Genomic DNA, 19332 nt, shown 5'->3' on the forward strand with positions numbered 1-19332 from the left:
CCTATAACAATTCACCAAATGTTTTCTTATAACTGAAACTATCATTCAGTCGGTTGCTTTATATACGCTTTTAGATGGGTTGCATGATGTCAGTATTACAGATCAATATACCGAGCTTACTGAATTTTCAGTCTCGCAATATGATCGACTTCAAAATTGACCCTGTTTACAATGCAAGGATAATCTTGGAAGGTCAGGTCAAACTTTGAACCTAGGCTATGATTGGTTAGAAAGTAGGTGGGAGCAAGTTGATTGGTCCGATCTGGGGGTGTGCGTTTTGGTATTGTTTTATCCTAGCGATACTGTTAATCCCGTTCGAATTTTGATGGATTTGGATTAACCATTTAATAATACTATTTAATTGATTAATAATTGCAACCATTAACCCCATTTAACAATAGTTTGTTGATTGTGAAATGCTCAATAATTCCAAAATATCCTGTGGAAAGTTACTACAAACTCCGTATTATAATTGCATGTTTTTTAAAACTGTCTATTATTATTATAGGCTATTATGTAAATAAATTACATCACGATCAGCAGTTTGCTCAATAAATTTCAGAATAATGTTTACAGAAGGATGTTTAGATCTACTATCATACCTGAAAATTGTGTCTATTTTAAGAAAATTAAAAAATCTTTAAAGAAAGATAATTTTTTTAAAAATAGATTTTAGTTTTGTTGCATTTGGTTTTACCATCTTCATTAGCCGGATTTTATTTATTATTTTTTCCGCCAAGAAAACCCTTTCATGTTGCTTTACCTAAAATATCACATTTTGGAAACGTTGTGTTGGGTTTTGTTTTTAAAAGTATTGCACATGAATTTATATCTTAGTGTAGTTAAACTTATGATAAAGTTAAAAGAATGTAGGCCTGTAAATTGTGGATGTCAGAAACCATGACTTATTGATATGCAATGCTATGATTTTAATAACAAACATTTCTAAACTTTTATCCTACTACTACTACTCTGTACATCATGTACTCTGACAAGCACATTAGTTTAAAGCACATTAGTTTATTGCTTACGTGACTGTCACTGATGACATTGGTCTACTAACCTTTTCTATAGAGCCAAAACTAAAACCAGGATTTTAACTAGAAATGAGATGCAGCTAATAAAAAATGTCCTACATTAGTAGTGGAGGTTAGTCCAGAAATGAGATGCAGCTAATAAAAAAATGTCCTTCATGCATACATTAATAATAGAGGTTAGACCAGATATACAATTTTCAGTAATTTATCTTCTTAATTTCCTCCTTGTCAAATTATTTTCTGTTATTATGAGTGACATTTTCCCATTAAAAATTAACCATTTAACAACTTCATATCAGAAGATTAGGATTAACCGCTTTATACAAAGCCAATATATTTAAAGTAGCTAAGTCTCTAACTCAATATCATTCAAAATCTTCGACATTGAAAACATGATTTATTTGTCAATTTAAATCAACATTGATGTTGTGATCTTACGGGGAAAAGATGGGCTTCTGATATCCAATAATTAAGACAAAATAAACATTTTACCGTTGGTACACAAATCGTGTACGATGGTGCATTTCAGCGCTATTTTTAACAAGGGACTCGTAGAAAGAGGCTAGATATATTCCACAAGTCATGTCAAACGGTGACGTCATATTCTTATCTGGAGAGCATGAGCAATAAATACTATTGGTATAGAGTGGAATAACCAGACGCTAGAGATTGCCATTGGATTGAGACTACTGGTGTATTTCGCCGAACATAACTGATTAGAAATTGCATTAAAAACAGAAACAATTGAATGTAAATCAGTTTATATACATTCACATTACATTAACATTGCAACCCATTTGTGTCAATTTCTAGATCCAAAATATTAGCGATTTAGCTCCTTTAATAGTTACCTTTCCTGCTTTACTGAGACTGTGGTATAAATTTCTTTACTGTTTTTTGTAGGCTAGACCCTCTCTCCCCTTTTTTAAAACAACATAAACCCTTTGATTTTCCTTTTAATCTAGTTGTATTTATGTTGAATGAATTTCACAATATGATCTAATTAAACTTATTCAGTATATTAGTATAAACTATAACATATACTTATGGAAGAACAATCACTAATTTATTTTGGCGACTATTTAAAAAGTAGTTATTCTCTCAAGGTTTTTAAACAAATACAGTAACTAATGTGTAGGGCAATTATATATAGGCAAGCAATAACAACAAATCCAAAACATGCTGGATTCAGTTTCTACATCTAAAAAAAAGAAGTCCCACCCTGTTTATAATTTGTTTTCCATTTTATTTTAATAGTGTACTGCACTCACAGATTTTTAATATTTTATATAATGGAAATGAATGAGATTTCACATCTTGAAGACTAACATGAGCTTTTTCTTCATTTCAATGGTCAAATTTGTAATACAACCAGGAGACTTATGTCTTGTTTATAAACTTGGAGGCATGTGAGGTAGATGGTTTATGCACAGGTTTACTTTAAAGGGTGGATGAGGATTTTACCACGACAGCAGCATTACCACTGACTTTTCCTCGATTTCCAACTATCAATAGTTTTTTTGTGTGTATGTCTGGCCCAAGCTAGGATTCAAACTCTCTTATTTATTTTTCAGACTCTTTATATTTTTCCTCTTAAACATACATTATGCAAGAGCTAAATCTGCCTATTGCAGGTCTTTCTTTAGGTCTGAAATGTTTTATAAATTATTAATTAGACATTAATTAACCGATCCAGGCCATAACCAACTCTCAAAAGAAATCAGATTTCTTCGATATTAAATAGATTAGAACCGTTCAGCCATATTTTGATTTAATCTAAAAATGGAGGAGCGAGACTTAGCTTTGAACAACCAGTATGGTGGTTGAAATTATTGCACACGTCTTGTCGAATTATTCATTTTACATTATCTTTTTTCGAACTATTATAGCAAGAATGGCTAGCTCTTTATCTAATCTTACATAGTGTATCTTTAATTAGAAAGTTGGGTTTGGTTATAATACCAATTTTGATATAGGATAAGAAAAAAAACATAACAATTGTGTTTCCCTCCATTGTGTTCTTTTAAAATTGTAACAATCAGTATTGTGTTTCCTTATTTTTCTTCAAAACTAACAAAAGAGAATAACAAAATCTAGAACTGCTGATGCAGCACTTCTTCTTAAGCAATTAAAAGTTTAGGTGTGTTTTGACCTCATGCTCCCCCTATGAAAGGTATTGACTCCGCAATGGCATGCCATTATCTTTCACCCCTTTATTCCTCAATTTAACAGTTGTGTTGATGGGGTTATTGTTGGTTACACTACCCATGATGTCAAGTGACATAATACTTAGTAAGTTCTTACATCAAATGATGTAATGGTCACCTTATGGGTCTAGTGGTTTATTGACAAAGACAGTCTATTATAAAGTCCTAATTATGCTGTGTTTATCCTTTGGCCTAGTGTAAATTTTTATAGCAATTATGCAACAGCAGTTCAAACCTGGAGGATTTCACAAAATGCTACTGAATAAGCTTGTCAAAAGAAATAATGTTATTTAAATAACCTTTTCAACAACATTTAAGTCTATATCTTCATTAAGGGAATGTACATATTTACACGTAATGTCTGGAAATGTGGATGGCAAAGTTGATTTTGGAATATCAAAGTCTCCTGGGAAATATTAACAGGATAAAATTATGGCCTATTTTTAAGGAATAAGGAATGTAGCCTACATGTACAGCATAAACCTAAGGTAGGGCTGTAACGATTTATCGATGAACCGCGATGTTTTAAAAATCCACAATGCACGATCGATCAATGGCCGTATTGCGATTCGTTATTCAAATAATAATTTCATAAAAATAGACTGATATTCCTTTAAATGCGTAAATAAGTCCATGAGCAAAATAACTTTTTTACTTTCAGTGAGCGTTAAGCCGTTTTTGACACATGAAGTGGCTTATTAAAGCTATTTCGTCAGTCTGGTTAAGCAAGTCGCGCTGGAAATTAAGTTGCGTTGAAATTGCTCACTTGAATAATATGCGGGAAAAAACAACATAATAATATATATATATACGTTCGTAATATGCGATTTGTGATAATATTACTGTATAAGAATATTTAAACATACGTTATGCAAGAGATATATCGGCCTATTGCAGGTCTTTCTTTAGGCCTGAAATGTTTTCTAATTATTAATTAGACATTAATTAACATATCCAGGCCATAATCAACTCTCGATGGCATCAGATTTTTCCGATATTAAATTAAATAGATTAGAACAGTTCAGCCATATTTTGATTTAAGCTAAAAATGGAGGAGCAAGACTTAGCTTCGAACAACCAGTACGGTGGTTGAAATTATTGCACACGTCTTGTCAAACCTTCAAAGGCTAATATCTTCGCTCGCAATAGAGTAATTTGAATGAAAATTTCAAATTTTCCATTTTACATTATCTATTTTCGAACTATTATAGCAAGAATGACTAGCTCTTTATCTAAATCTTACATAATGTATCTTTAATATTAAAATCTTCGCAACCTTTTTTCCTTTGTTGTGCCGTAATCAATGACTGACCGGTCAACGAGAAAGCTTTTCATTGGCTGAAATTGTTGTGGCACTATGAGCCAGCCATCTGAAATTGTTTCATAATGTATTTACCAAATTCAAGTCACACGATCGACAAAAGCAAATATGAGATCGAAATCCCCCATACCAAGTATATAAGTCACAAGTAAAGTATGGGAGTTTTTAGGATTTCACGTTAAGCATGACATCAATGAAATCTGGTCAGTTGACCTAGAAAACACCGCATTTAAAGTACGGTAAATCATAAAAGTAGGCCTTCGAATTTTCACAGTGAAAGATATTAATTGTACCGTAGACTATGAATCGTGATGCGCATCGTATCTTGGCCTGGCGTATCGTTGCAGCCCTAAACTAAGGTAATATATAATGTATATTTTTGACATTAAATGGGTAAAATTGCAGCACTAATTCCAATTTATACATTAAAATTCATAATCACATTAAGGATATCTTGAGGAAAGCCACTTTAATGTTATCACATAGTGATACCAATCTGTTTCACAGAGAATTACGAAAGTCTTCTAATTTCTCTGTAAAAGATGACTGCATTTTTTACATAAGACGTTAAAGTTTTGGGCAAGATGGTCCCTTTTACTCATTTCAATACCCATTTACACTAAATTAGGACAAATTTTTTACCTACAAATACTTCAAACCTCTTTATTTTTCTAATACATTACAAAAATCTTTTAGAATTTAATTTGTCGGAGGAAAAAAGTTAAAATTTGTGGCTCATTAAATCGTATCAATGTCATCCTTATCAGTGATTGTAACGGCCTAGCAAATATTCACTGCTGATCAGTGTGAGTGATGTACAACCAGCAGGATACAGTGCATGGATATATACCAAGGGAGATAACTCAAATTAGTCTAAATATTTCACGAAAGATTTTTGATTGCATATGTGCATTTAATCTATTTCATACTATAGCATAATCTAATTGATTATATCAGAAATTAGATAGAAGTGTACGTACATGTATAGTTATATTTCTTGGAAAAACATGTATATTTAAAATAATTTTAGACAGCCCTCACATTGATACACTGGCTAATACTTCTCACCTACATGTAAAGCAGTTATAAGGTACATGATTCTTAGTTTTGTATTACCAACTTACATCATTCTCTGCAATAAAGTGACTTGGTCCTCCACCAGTTTTTCTCGGCAACTTTATTCCTTTTCGTTCCTGCAAATAGAAAATAAAATTTACATATCAAATTATGATGCTAATTTGGTAAAACGTACATGTAACACTATCCAAGCCGGCAATTATATTCTAAAACAACCACAAAATGTTCAGCGTAAATGCAAAGAAAATGAGTCAGTCAATTTGAAATGGCAAGTAGAAAATTTCATAATGGTTAGAAAAGCTTGATTTAAGACTGAAAAGTACCCACCGGTGAAATATATACATTTAATTTCAATTATATTATCTTTTTAAGAAAACTTTTTTTTTTTTTTAGTAGGCATTTATCCAACGCTAATTATAAATTCTGAATAAAAGAAATATTCAAAATTAATCACATATTTAATCTTCGTGAAACTGATAATAATATGTAATTCAATATGTTAACACCTTTAATACGTGTATATCATGCTTTAAAGTCAATGAAACAGTTAAACATACATTATGCAAGAGCTAATTCTGCCTATTGCAGGTCTTTCTTTAGGCCTGAAATGTTATCTAAATTATTAAATAGACATTTATTAACATGAAAAGACCATAATCAACCCTTGATGGCATCTTATGTGTCAGATTTTCATTGGATTTGAATCTGTTTTGCTGCTCAGTGCTCATTCATGACTAAATCCAAAAATGGATAACCGAGACTATATTTTTGATCATAACGACTTTAGTAATGATGATCGAGCCTAGGCCTAAATTTTAATCGCTTGTAATTTGGTTCAGAGTGGATCAATTTGACTGAAATTTTCAGCATATCCCGTATAGATTATCTAGTTTTTAACTATTATACTTAGAACTGGCAGCTCTTAATCTCATCTTCCATAATGTATCTTTAAGAAGTCATAGTTATTCTTAGCAATTGCATGTTTTTCGATCTCAATAATTTTTCTAGTTGCATTGTTAATGCTTTGTAGGCATACCTACATCCAAGGGATATTTCTTTTGAGCTCAGATGGCATAAAGTTTTGTTGTTAAGTTGAAATACTGGTAGTTACAACTGTATATATGTAAAGAGATGGTGTTACTCCAGATACCAAATATAAAAATATTCCAAATATATATCAGCAAATTTGAAGTGACGCTCATGTGATCATTGTGAATAATAAATTTAAACACAATACATGTATAACTACATTGTACATGTAATAACCATACATTATGCAACTACAAGATCTAAATCTGCCTATTGCAGGTCTTTGTTAAGGCCCGAAATGTTACCTAAATTATTAATTAGACATTAATTAACTAATCCAGACAATAATCAACTATCAATGCCATTGCTAGCCTACAATATTTACTGGATTAGGATCCGATCTGCTGCTCAACTCTCATTCAGGATTAAATCGAAAACTGGATAACTGAGACTATGTATTTTATTGCACCGACTTTAGTAATGATGATCAAGGCTAGGTCCAAAATTCAATCGCCAAATTCTCGGTTCAGAGTAGATCAATTTGACTGAAATTTTCAGCAAATTACCTTTACATTATCTAGTTTTTAACTATTATTGTGAGAACTGCCAGCTTTTTTCTTTTTATCTTATCTCCCATAATGTATCTTTAACAGAATTCTAACTGTCTAGGATGAAGATACTGAATGGAAAGACAAGTAGGCGTTTATTTGGAACATGTTTTTTATTTAAATATATTGTACACTTGCTCTTAAGCAAGCTCCATTCGTTTAACTGGACTATCAATTTTTACCACAATTTATAAAGCCTTATTAACCAGAAAACCAAGCAATTACATGTAGGCACCAACTGGTAAGTGTTAGAAACCTCAGTGGCAGAAACATAAATGCACATTTTAAGCCACCGTGAAGACGTTCTAGCCATTCAAAAATATCCATTTGCCCCATGAAATTTAGAGGACTGTTAGTGAGGCGGATATGTAACATTTTTTGGTCGAGTTGTGCACTTCCGGAAAGAGGCATTAAAATTTGGCCATGGGGGTTTTGGCACTTTTGGGGTATGCAGATTTTAAAAATGGCGGGAACCACGACGTCACTCTAGCCGTTCCCGACAAAAATTTCTGTATCTGCACCGGTTTCAATGATCTTGACGTCTATACCTATGTTTTTGATGTCAAGGAATCCAGTAAAACACATACGAAGACTCATAATGTTCTCCTTCATAGTGTTTTCTAAAAATGGTCATGAATTCTTGACATCTGTTTAGCAAAGAAGGAGGTGCAAATGATACATCTATTCGATTAGAATTATGACCATTTTTAGAAAATACTATGAAGGAAGTGCACGCCCATTTCACATATCTGCCCCACTATGTTATTCTCATTCGAAACAGGTCACAATCCAAGATATATCCATTTTGGGGTGCAACAAATCAGATTAAAGGATGTATGTGAAAGGAAATCACAATCTACATCAAATTTCAATATGTTCCTGGGCATGCACACATATGTATATCTTGAAAAGGTACCTACATGTACATGTATAATATACATTGTACATGTAGACATAGATAGCCTATTAAAGGTAAAGGTTGCCAGGCAAGGAAACATGCACCCACGGAAGCTAAATCGTTCAGGCAGTCAACAAGAGTTGTCGCATATTTTTACTTTTGAAACATTTGAATAAGAGTAAAAACTCCTTAAGTAATTATCAGAAAATCATTAGAATTTGTTTGGTTTTTATAAAGTTCTGGCCCATGCTAACGTTTAGTATACGAAACATTTAATATCATGGAGTTATCACAAGACCTTAAACTCTGTGTATCAATCTGAAGTCAATCGGATGATAACTTTAGCGTCTAGAGCGTCACAAGATTTTTCAAGATTGGAAATCGTTGAAAATCAATAGGATACTTCGTCTCATGACCTCAAACACTGCGTATAGATTTAAAGTCAATCGGATATTAACTTTAGCCTTTAGGGCGTCCACAAGATTCTTTGAAATGATCAAGGGCCATAACTCTGGCAGTAATTATCTGAAATCGCTTTAAATCAATAGGCTTCTTCGCCTCATGATCCTAAAACACTGCGTATAAATTTAAAGTCAATCGGATATTAACTTTAGCCTCTAGGGCGTCTACAAGATTCTTTGAAATGATCAAGGGCCATAACTCTGGCAGTAATTATCCGAAATCGCTGAAAATCAAAAGGCTTCTTCGTCTCATGAGCTTAAATACTGTGTATAAATTTAAAGTCAATCGGATATTATCTTTAGCCTCTAGAACATCCACAAGATATTTTGAAGTGATCAAGGGCCATAACTCTGGCAGTAATCATCAGAAATCGCTGAAAATCAATAGGCTTCTTCGTCTCATGACCTTAAAAACTGTGTATAAATTTACAGTCAATCAGATATTAAATTTGACCTCTAGGGCGTCCACAAGATTTTTTTGAAGTGATCAAGGGCCATAACTCTGGCAGTAATTATCGGAAATCGCTGAAAATCAATAATCCTCTTCATCTCATGACCTTAAACACTGTGTATAAATTTAAAGTCAATCGGATATTAACTTTGGCCTCTTAGACTGTCCACAAGCAATTGTGGGCGCCAGACCGACCGACGGACGGACGGACGGGGCGACGACAATATATGACCACATTTCAATGTGGGCGTATAAAAAGTCCAATAAAGGTCACAAGTCTACAAGAATAAGGCATGATGTAATACAAAATAATTTGGAATGCTAAATATAAACTTATTAGGTAAACAGAATCTTCCATTAACAAGTTAGGGGTGTTCACAGTATAGATGCTGCCTCTTGAAACACTCATGGGCTTTAGAATCTGTTAATGAACAGACCACAACTAAACTGGCCTTAAATTTAGACCTCTTTACAACAATAATGACAGCCAAGGCCAGTATGTTTAAAAAAAACAATATTAATCGCTTACAATTTAGCCAACTGTATCAAGGCAGACACATGTATCTACATTATCAAATTAGTTTCATCAGTTCTATATATAGTAAAATTTGGTCAAATCAACCTGAGGGATGACACAGTCTTGCCACACAGTAGGGTCTATATTTTACAACATGTAAATGTCAATGCATGAGTACAGTACATGGCCATGTAATCAACCATTTGTTTTGTAAAATGGCAAGGTTGTATACAGTACATGTATGTTCTACAAATCTGTAGTCAAAATGATAAACCAATAGTAATTTTATTGTGTCCATGACCCACACATTTTCTTACACATTATTTTCTTAAGTACCTGGGCCCTGTTTCTCGAAATCTTAACTAAAGATAAAATCCAAATTTTAGTAGATACTTCAATTTTGATTGGCTAAGCACTAAAATCAATCTGATATTATCCAATCAAGTTACTAAAATTTAGATTTTATCTTAGTTAAAATTTCGTGAAACAGGCCCCAGAACTTTTGAGACCTCCTGGGTTTCTACAAACTGAAACAAGGGTCTCAACTCTGGAGGTAATCTACAGAAATTGTTGAGATTTGACAGGCTTTTTCGTTTTACTAATTTGAATAATGCATATAAATTTCATACATATCACATGATCATTTTTGTCATTCAAACGTTCACAATCGCCATAACTCTAGAAATCATTGACGGAAATTGCTGAAATTCAATAGACCTGTTTCACAAATTTAAATGATGCATATAAATTTCATACATATTGGATGATAACTATCATCAATCGAGCATTAACAAGGTTTAACAAAGTGAAACAAGGGCAATAACTATTGTAATTATTGTAAATTGCTGAAATTTAATAGGCTTTTTCGTTTCAATAATTTAAATCATGCATATAAATTTCACAAAGATCCAATGATAACTTTTGGCGTTGGAGTGTTCACAAGGTTCAATAAAGTGAAACAAGGGCCATAACTCTAGACGTAATAAACGGAAATTGCTGAAATTCAATAGGCTTCTTCATTTCACCAATTTAAATAATGCATGTAAATTTCAGAAAGATCGGATATAACTTTTAGTTAAACAAGGGCCATAACTCTAGGCGTAATAAACGGAAATTGCTGAAATTCAATAGGATTCTTCAACTCACTAATTTAAATAATGCATATAATTTTCAGAAAGATCGAATGATAACTTTTGACAGAGCGTTCACAAGGATCAATAAAGTGAAACAAGGGTCATAACTCTAGACGTAATAAACGGAAATTGCTGAAATTTAATAGGCTTCTTCGTTTCAGTAACCTAAATAATGCATATAAATTTCAGAAAGATCGGATGATAACTTTTGACGTGAGAGCGTTCACAAGGATTAATAAAGTGAAACAAGGGCCATAACTCTAGACGTAATAAACGGAAATTGCCGAAATTCAATAGGCTTCTTCGATTCAGTGATCTAAATAATGCATATAAATTTCAGAAAGATCACCAGATGAGTTTTGAAATTATTGTCGTTGATATCTGAAATGTTTCCATAACCCGAAACATTATTTCTGGTTGACAGGTAGCGGTCTTGTTAAATGTCTAATATTTCCGTCGGGCCCCTGTTTCTCACTCAACCAGTTTGCTCGACAAAAATCGTGAACCGATATCATCGGGCCGGACTGGCCGTGGGATCCCTTCCCAGTGCCCCCCTCTCTGTGATAGTTTTTTCTGCTTAGAACTAAGTGTATGACTTCCCATATGGGATATACTCTCCAGACCACCATTTCTGGTCGAAATTTCAAAAAATTCCCCCGGGGAGGACCCCCTGACCCCTTAAACCCCAAGAGGACACACACACACACACCCACACACCCCGCCCCTTACGTTGTCATCTTGTCACTGAGGCCCGGTAGCTAGGCTGCCTCAAGGCCCAGCGACCTCATGATGCGTCACTGGGGAGGACCCCGGTACCCCCTTCGTACGGGGGGAGAGAATTCCCTGCCCCCGACCCATTGAAAAACTTTACTGCCCCTCCGCAACCAGCAGGCTGGCTACGGGCCTGGTAACTACATGTAGCTGTAAAAGATGTTACTATTTTTATTTTTTTTAATACATACATGTATCACTACTGAATACACAAACCTGGCTAATAGTGGTGTATATTATTATTATTCAATAGTCACGGTTTTAACACCTTAGTGACATAACACCTACTTTATATTTCAAATAACTAATAAATATGTATATAAACTGACAATTTTGCTCTGTTTGTGCCATATATTTCCATTTATAAAAGTTTTTTGTCATTAGGAACAGGAAACAGGAAAAGGGTACACTAGTCATTAGTTTACATGTATAGTCATTTTAAATGAGCATTGCTGAATTTGCTGACATATTTTACTATTGATTTAAAGGACAATATTGGTGTCAGTCATTATCAGATATGTGATAGAACTGGTTAAACACGTTCCAAATATAATATTAACACATATCATTGCTACGATAGATGTGTTATGAAGATTTCATATAAGTGACTGAAGTGATGAATGATAACAGATACATTTGTGCATGGGCGAATTTATGCTCACTAATAATTTGTTCGAAGACCAAAAGTTATGTGAGGCTGTGAAATTCGCCCGTATTACTCGTCACTTCAGTCAGTTTTATAGAAGTATAATGCATCTAGCATCTTCTATCGTAGCAATGATCTCAGTGTGAAAATTATATTTGGAAGGTATTTAACCAGTTCTATCACATATTATATGTGATAATGACTGATACCAATATTGTCCTCTATTGTCGAGTGGATGTTAAACCCCATTTCTCTCTCTCTCTATCTCTTTCTCTCTCTCCCAGACTAACAAGCCAGCTTCTTACCCACTTACCCACTGTGGCTCCCCAAGATACATACATGTAACAAATGCACATCAAGTGAATGGATCTGGGGACTGTCCATTTAAATACATTATGTAAGATTTAGATAAAGAACTTTTGCTATTACATGTAGTTCAAAAGTAGATAATGCAAATTAATTTATTCTGAGCGAACTAATCACTGTTTGTAGTTTTAACATGATGTGTGCATTGATTGTTTATTACTGTAACCACAATGCTGGTTATTCGAGTCTAAGCCTCGCTTCTGCATTTTTAAATTAAATGGCCAAACCGTTCTAATCTACTTAAAATCAGAGCCATCTGAAGGCATCGAGAGTTGATAATGGTCTTGTTATGTTAATAAATGTCTAATTAATTATTTATATACCATTTAAGCCATAAAGAAAGGCCTGTAATTGGCAGATTGCGCTCTGAATATCTTAAAGCATTCACTGAGCTGTACAACCCCATGTCTGCAGTGACACATACAGGCTTCACTCAAACAGACAACATAAAATGGGAGCATTTCCCATAGTAGACTAGCGATTGAATTTTCTATAACTGGCTGAGTAAAGGTTATTTTTAATCTATTTCATTTATTTTCTTACAGAAAGGGATTCAGAAAATGACTGAATAATAGAATGGAGAATTACATGTACAATCCCTATGTAAAAATCACGAACGAATTGCCTGCACAAGTTATCATTTACTTTTCAACTAAAAAAGGTTTGACATTTAGGGAGCTTTGATCATTCTGTAACAAATTAACAAGATTAATGTTTAAAAGACTCCTGATCCTTTAATTTCTTGGGTCTATTAGATTATTCGGCACATCAAAGCTACATCTGACATGTTGAGAAGAAAATATCTTTAATAGTATTGTTTATGGAAGCCTATAACTACCATTCATAATTTCTACTTTTTGCCTCTTCAGAACACGAAAGTCGAAGTTACGACAAAATGTGAGGCGACAAGACGGTATACAAGCCAAAATCAACTCAAAAATAGGAAATTAAGAAATAACACACCGCGATAATAGCGCCCCCCGTTTTTTCTTAATTTCTACTTTTCGACTTGCATTTTGGCTTGTATACCGTCTTGTCGACTTTCGACTTAGTCATATTTTTGTATTTATTGATGTCAGTAAGAAGGCGCCAACACGCTATACAAGCCAAAATGTAACTCGAAAAGTAGAAATTAGGAAATTAACACACTGCGCTATTAGCGACCTATGATCTGTCGTATTGTCGACTTTTCGCCTAGGAAGTTGTTGTAGTCTCTGCCTTCCAGGTCACATTTGAATACGCGCAATTCCCGTTAACAAAAATGTCTGTATGCGCGTATTCAAATGTGACCTGGAAGGCAGAGACTACAACAACTTCCTAGGCGAAAAGTAGAAAAGTCGACAGTACGACAGATCATAGGTCGCTAATAGCGCAGTGTGTTAATTTCCTAATTTCTACTTTTCGAGTTACATTTTGGCTTGTATAGTGTGTTGGCGCCTTCTTACTGACATCAATAAATACAAAAATATGACTAAGTCGAAAGTCGACAAGACGGTATACAAGCCAAAATGCAAGTCGAAAAGTAGAAATTAAGAAAAAACGGGGGGCGCTATTATCGCGGTGTGTTATTTCTTAATTTCCTATTTTTGAGTTGATTTTGGCTTGTATACCGTCTTGTCGCCTCACATTTTGTCGTAACTTCTACTTTTCGACTTTCGTGTTCTGAAGAGGCGAAAAGTAGAAATTATGAATGGTAGTTATAGGCTTCCATATTCCATAATTGTTAGAGAAAACTAAAGGTTTGCCTGTAAGTTTACAGTAAATTAGTTTCCTGAAGTCTTTTATTTTCCTGTCATCCTGTTCATAATTAGGAATTAATTAGAAGAATCTATCAATGATGTGACCTGAAAATACCCTACTTAGGCCACACTAATTTCATGTTATGTTTTTAGTACACCTTTCTTACATGTATGTTTTGACACTTAAAATGATCTCTGCTTTGTGTTAAATAATTAAACTAAGGGTTTGATGTTCGCCCATATTTGTTGCATATGTCAATCACAGATTACTGTCTGTTCCAGGTGACACTACAACAAGAAAATTGCTTTCCATTTCTTCAATTTCTAATTAAAACAGCTAAAACGTAGTGACATACATGTACCTGGAATTTCCATCCCATTACTTTCTTACATGGGGGAACTAATTTAGGATCAAGCTATATAACGTCTCTCTCTTGAAAAATCGTGGCTTGTTCCTATCGCGCTACTGAACATCAGACATGTTTAATTTAGTTATCTGGAATAGTTAAAGATGGCTGAGGATGTTGGTTTGGCTTTGAGGAGTCTTTTCGGCATAATTGGATGTTAATGAAGTTGTTTCAGCCCAGTAGAATATAAATTTTATTTTTAAGGGATCCAGGACCACAGTGGTTTGTCCAACTGCCTTGAATATTTAATTGGACCCTAGGGTTGTAGCGTTTTGAAATTGATATAAATTACATACAAATTTCATCCAGACCCGACACGTGATGGAAATTTGGATGGAGGCTATAGACGTACACAAAAATAACTTGGTCCATTATATACAAAAGTCATCGCGGGTTGCATAGTTATTCCTTTGAATAAGACTTTGCCTTGAGAACTCTCGGAAATTGTAAACTTGAATTTAAGCTGGAGTGATGATCCAACTAATTGTATATATGTAACCGAATTTCTCATGAAGCCTTCAACAAAAGTAAAACCATTTTTATATATTATTACATAGGCAAGTCTTAAATCAAGGACTATAATGTCTGGCGCATTATGACCTGGTAAACATCAATTACATCATTTCATTTCATTTTTCAATCAAGGTTATGTAATGCAGAACACTTCACAGGTGTCGGTGGATGGTATCTCTTATTTTATAATTTTGCCCTTTTCTGGTTTTGTAGATAGGCCCTCCTTCAAAACGGACTTTACGGATGTAATTAATGCATAGACAACTTGTGTAAATAATTCTGTTTCTCGAAACAACTCCATAATAACTACATCTCGCCTAATTTTCATCTAGAAATAATAAATTGTAGATAACAATAATCAATTATTCAAGGGGTTATATTTTCTAAGATTCGCTTTTTTTGTCTTTTCTAACTTAATATCTGAAACAAATCTTGCGTGCCTAAATCACAAATATAAACTATTCATTACCGTAATGCGAAACTGTTGTCCAATAAATGTTATGTGGGGAACATTTTGGTAGCAATGCAATACTATGATACAATGAACTGTGAGAGATATTAAAATATCGGCATTTACTTTGCAAAAAAAAAAGGTTTAAAAATAGCTCAGAAAATTATGGAAAACTATAACTGCGATGGAGTCATGACAGGTTTCACTGGTGCCTGTTATCCTTTAACTGACGCCACATTAACATATTCCCATATGAGCACGAAATGGCCATTTGTGAAAGCATGTTGACGAGTGGAACCTTTACAAAGTGACCGGTGCAAAATCAGCCATTTCTTGGCAATGGTTAATGTAAGAAATAATTTTGTGATAAGTGCTTGATCGTATATATATCTATACAATATTACTTAAAGGAAATTACTAAACAGTATTATTAAAGGGTACAGAATAAAACTCTTTAGAAAAAGAATGTTTGCTTTAAAGGTTGAAAATAAAGTTTTTTTCAAAATCACTATAGATGTGTTCGCAAACGACGTAAAAAGGTGCTTTTGGACAATTGCATCAAAGTATAAACTATCTTTTGATATCTATATGTTCGTATTGATTTGTGCTTTTAGATGAGTGGAATTAAAGATTTAAAATCTAATTTTAACGATTTAAAATTTAATTATAAAGAAACGGGTACATTTGAAATAAAAGTTTGTTTTATAAAGGTTAAAAGTACAAGTTTTGCAAAAATGACATGCTACAATAATGAACAGTCACAGTAGAAATGAAATGGTGCAAATATCATGAAAATAGAACAATATTTTATTGTTTTGAAAAGTGACTCCCACAAAATTGCCTATTTCTTGAAAACGGCAAAAATTTAAAACGATTCATGGATTTTCGGTTGATCTTATATATCAACCCTACATGTATATAAATGTTTTGAATACAAATATTAGATAATGAAAAAGTTAAATAACATTTGCGGGAAAACAGAGTACGAAAATCGGTTCTCGCCCTGCTCTGCTTATTTACGAGGGCTATCCAGATATATCAGCTAAATTGAGATAAAATAATATTGTGTATCAATAATCATGATAGCTAGTGCTATTGTGTAGCTTAATGAGCAGTTACTGCGAAATAAGCTGGTGGAAACAGAACATAATATTAATCCGACTAAAAAACAAGTGTTTAACACAAGTTTCACAGTGTGAAACCCTCATAAGTATTATTGCCGCAAAACAAACAGGCGAATTTTCCTTCACTAAACATTTCTAACCGAATGTACCCGATTTGGAGATCCCTGTCTACTCCTTACACAAAATGCAAGTCTCCCAATTTATGCAGATGAACTCATAATGTTTGTATCCTGAGAATGAAATGATGTGAAATTTACTAGAGAAAAGTGGATTTTATCAAACTTCTAGGTTGTAAGGATTGACAAAGAAAGCAACGGGGTGATAATTTCAGGTATGTCACAATGTCACCAAGTTTTGGCAGTTTAAATTAAAAACTGAAGACATGGCGAGGAATTTTTGAGTCAGGGTACATGTATCTCCTGGAACAGACAGTAATTCGTTCTTGCACAAATTCTTTGCATTCTAAATTTTCTTTGGAAAAGTAAAGTGCAAATCATCAGACAGGTTTGTATATTAATTTCCCATCCAACATAATTAAGTTTCTTTTCGACCTGAATCCTCAAATTTTGTTCATTGAACCTTGATCATTACTTTTTTAACATTTATTTCAGTTCATTTGAAGCATTTTTTAAAATTAATTTGTGTAAGTTGTAACATTTGAGAGAAGATAGATTATCATCCAATAATAACCAAATTAATATCTAATATTTGATTCTTAACCCAAATCAACCAGGTTTAGTTATTTTATAAATAAGCACAACACTTCCTCTTGTGGCAAGAAATGGAAGTACCCTGGGTAAGTAGTTTTGTACATCTAAAAGAAAATCAAAAATGCCCCCCCCCCCCGAATTTTCATTTCTATGAAACTATATATTATAATTGCATTTAATATGAAAATTCAGGACTATTATTACCCTCAGTCAAGTATGCCTACTTAGGCAGTAATAGTCATAGTGCCAATAATACTATACTACAAATTCATTTATCACATTTTTGTAAATTTACTGTTTCATAAAATCTATTCATTATTGTCGAGTATTTATTAACAAAGTATTACTACGGTAATTAAATAATCGCCAAATTAAATAAGTGGATCAGAAATAACAGCCGCACACCTAACACCCATAACAATAATAATAATAGGCTTGTCCTCTCGGGTTGACGACGGCGAAGCGAGTTAAATAGCACCTATAACCATCGAACAACCCTATCAATTCATAATCTATTATCCGAAGAAAACCAATTTCTAAATTTGAAACAGATCTAAACTTTAAATGGAAACATTTATTATTAACCGTTATTCCCTTGTTTTACAACGTGGAAAATCGTGGTTAACGCGTGACATCACCTCTGCCGATGTGATTTAAGCAAGACATAATTTGACATCTTCATCGCGCAATATCAATAATCTCACGGTAAAAACTATTATGACTGAAAACAATGTTGTTAAAAGTTGCAAAATGGGACACTAACCTTTATATCGGCCAGTATACTTTTACACGTTTCTCTAACATCCTTAAATGGACATTGAATAGATAGTCTCAACAAGCCCGGTAAATGTTCAATTATCTGACGTTTCGCATCAAACCCATTCGAAATATTATTACTCGAATCAACTTCTCTTGGGCTGCCATATCGATCTATAAGGGCATCAAAACTGGATTTAAGCAAATCCAAGCCCTTTTTCCGAGCTATTGGGTCCCGATAACATATTACATGGAAGAACCTTAAAGATTCTTTGTCTCGTTGAACAACTTCGCTTTCATCTGCCATCCAAATGGTATTCTTGGGACTTAGTGTATCAAAATGTCTTCAACTTTCTGAGTATTGTCTTGTCAATTCAAAACCTACTAAACGTAATCTTCTTTTATCTTAAAATGTATTCGGGGTGACAAAATAATCAGCTGATTTGACACACAACGTCAGTCATCAAGTCTTCCGCCGGTCTTGTGTGTGTGGCTTTTGCAGGCGATTTCACTACCGGCACATTCGAGTTGAGGTTTGTTACGTTATTATCCTATAAAAGTCCAAAGCCCAAATCTTTAATTAAACTCCAGAGATATATATAAAGTCATCAGACCAACGGATAATGTACATATCACTCCAGAACATAACATACTTTGGACCGACGTTTGCTCAACATGGATTCGCCAATGACGTATAAATATTCGCCGGTGATATTATTAACCTTCGTATACGCATGCGTGAATATAAAGCGAATACATCAGTGATCACACCGCCGCATCTAACCAATTAGAATGAAGAAACTGGGGTCGATGCTGCAAATGACCCGACCTATTTATCAGCTGATGGCAATATGATAATAGGTCTACAAGATATATTTATGCAAATGAGCACAGCTGAACGAAACTGTTAGTTAGGGCTTGATTTCTTTCGTGAGAGAGAGAGAAATGGGGTTTAACGTCCACTCGACACAAACTAGGTCATTTCGGGACTAACATATGGTTTAATTTTATTTCAATAATTCGATTGCGCGTAGGGGTCTTTAGCAGTGGGAGGAAACCGGAGGACCCGGAGAAAACACACGAGGTTGGACAGGCGACCCTACTCATTGT

General features: G+C 33.8%; 1 protein-coding gene across 1 annotated transcript in view; it reads right to left on the reverse strand.

Moving 5' to 3' along the window:
- The window catches only part of LOC126809590 (sestrin-1), a 28548-nt gene extending 9652 nt beyond the window's left edge, over nucleotides 1-18896 (reverse strand). The window contains exons 1-2 of the mRNA XM_050534221.2: nucleotides 18230-18896; nucleotides 5690-5758 (exon numbers count right to left, since the gene is read on the reverse strand). Coding sequence (XP_050390178.1) covers nucleotides 5690-5758; nucleotides 18230-18529 — 369 coding nt within the window. The 5' untranslated portion in view covers nucleotides 18530-18896. The remainder of the gene's footprint in view (nucleotides 1-5689; nucleotides 5759-18229) is intronic.
- Between the last annotated feature and the right edge of the window lie 436 nt (nucleotides 18897-19332).

Source organism: Patella vulgata, chromosome 2 (genome assembly GCF_932274485.2).
Source record: "Patella vulgata chromosome 2, xgPatVulg1.2, whole genome shotgun sequence".
Classification (NCBI taxonomy): domain Eukaryota; kingdom Metazoa; phylum Mollusca; class Gastropoda; family Patellidae; genus Patella; species Patella vulgata.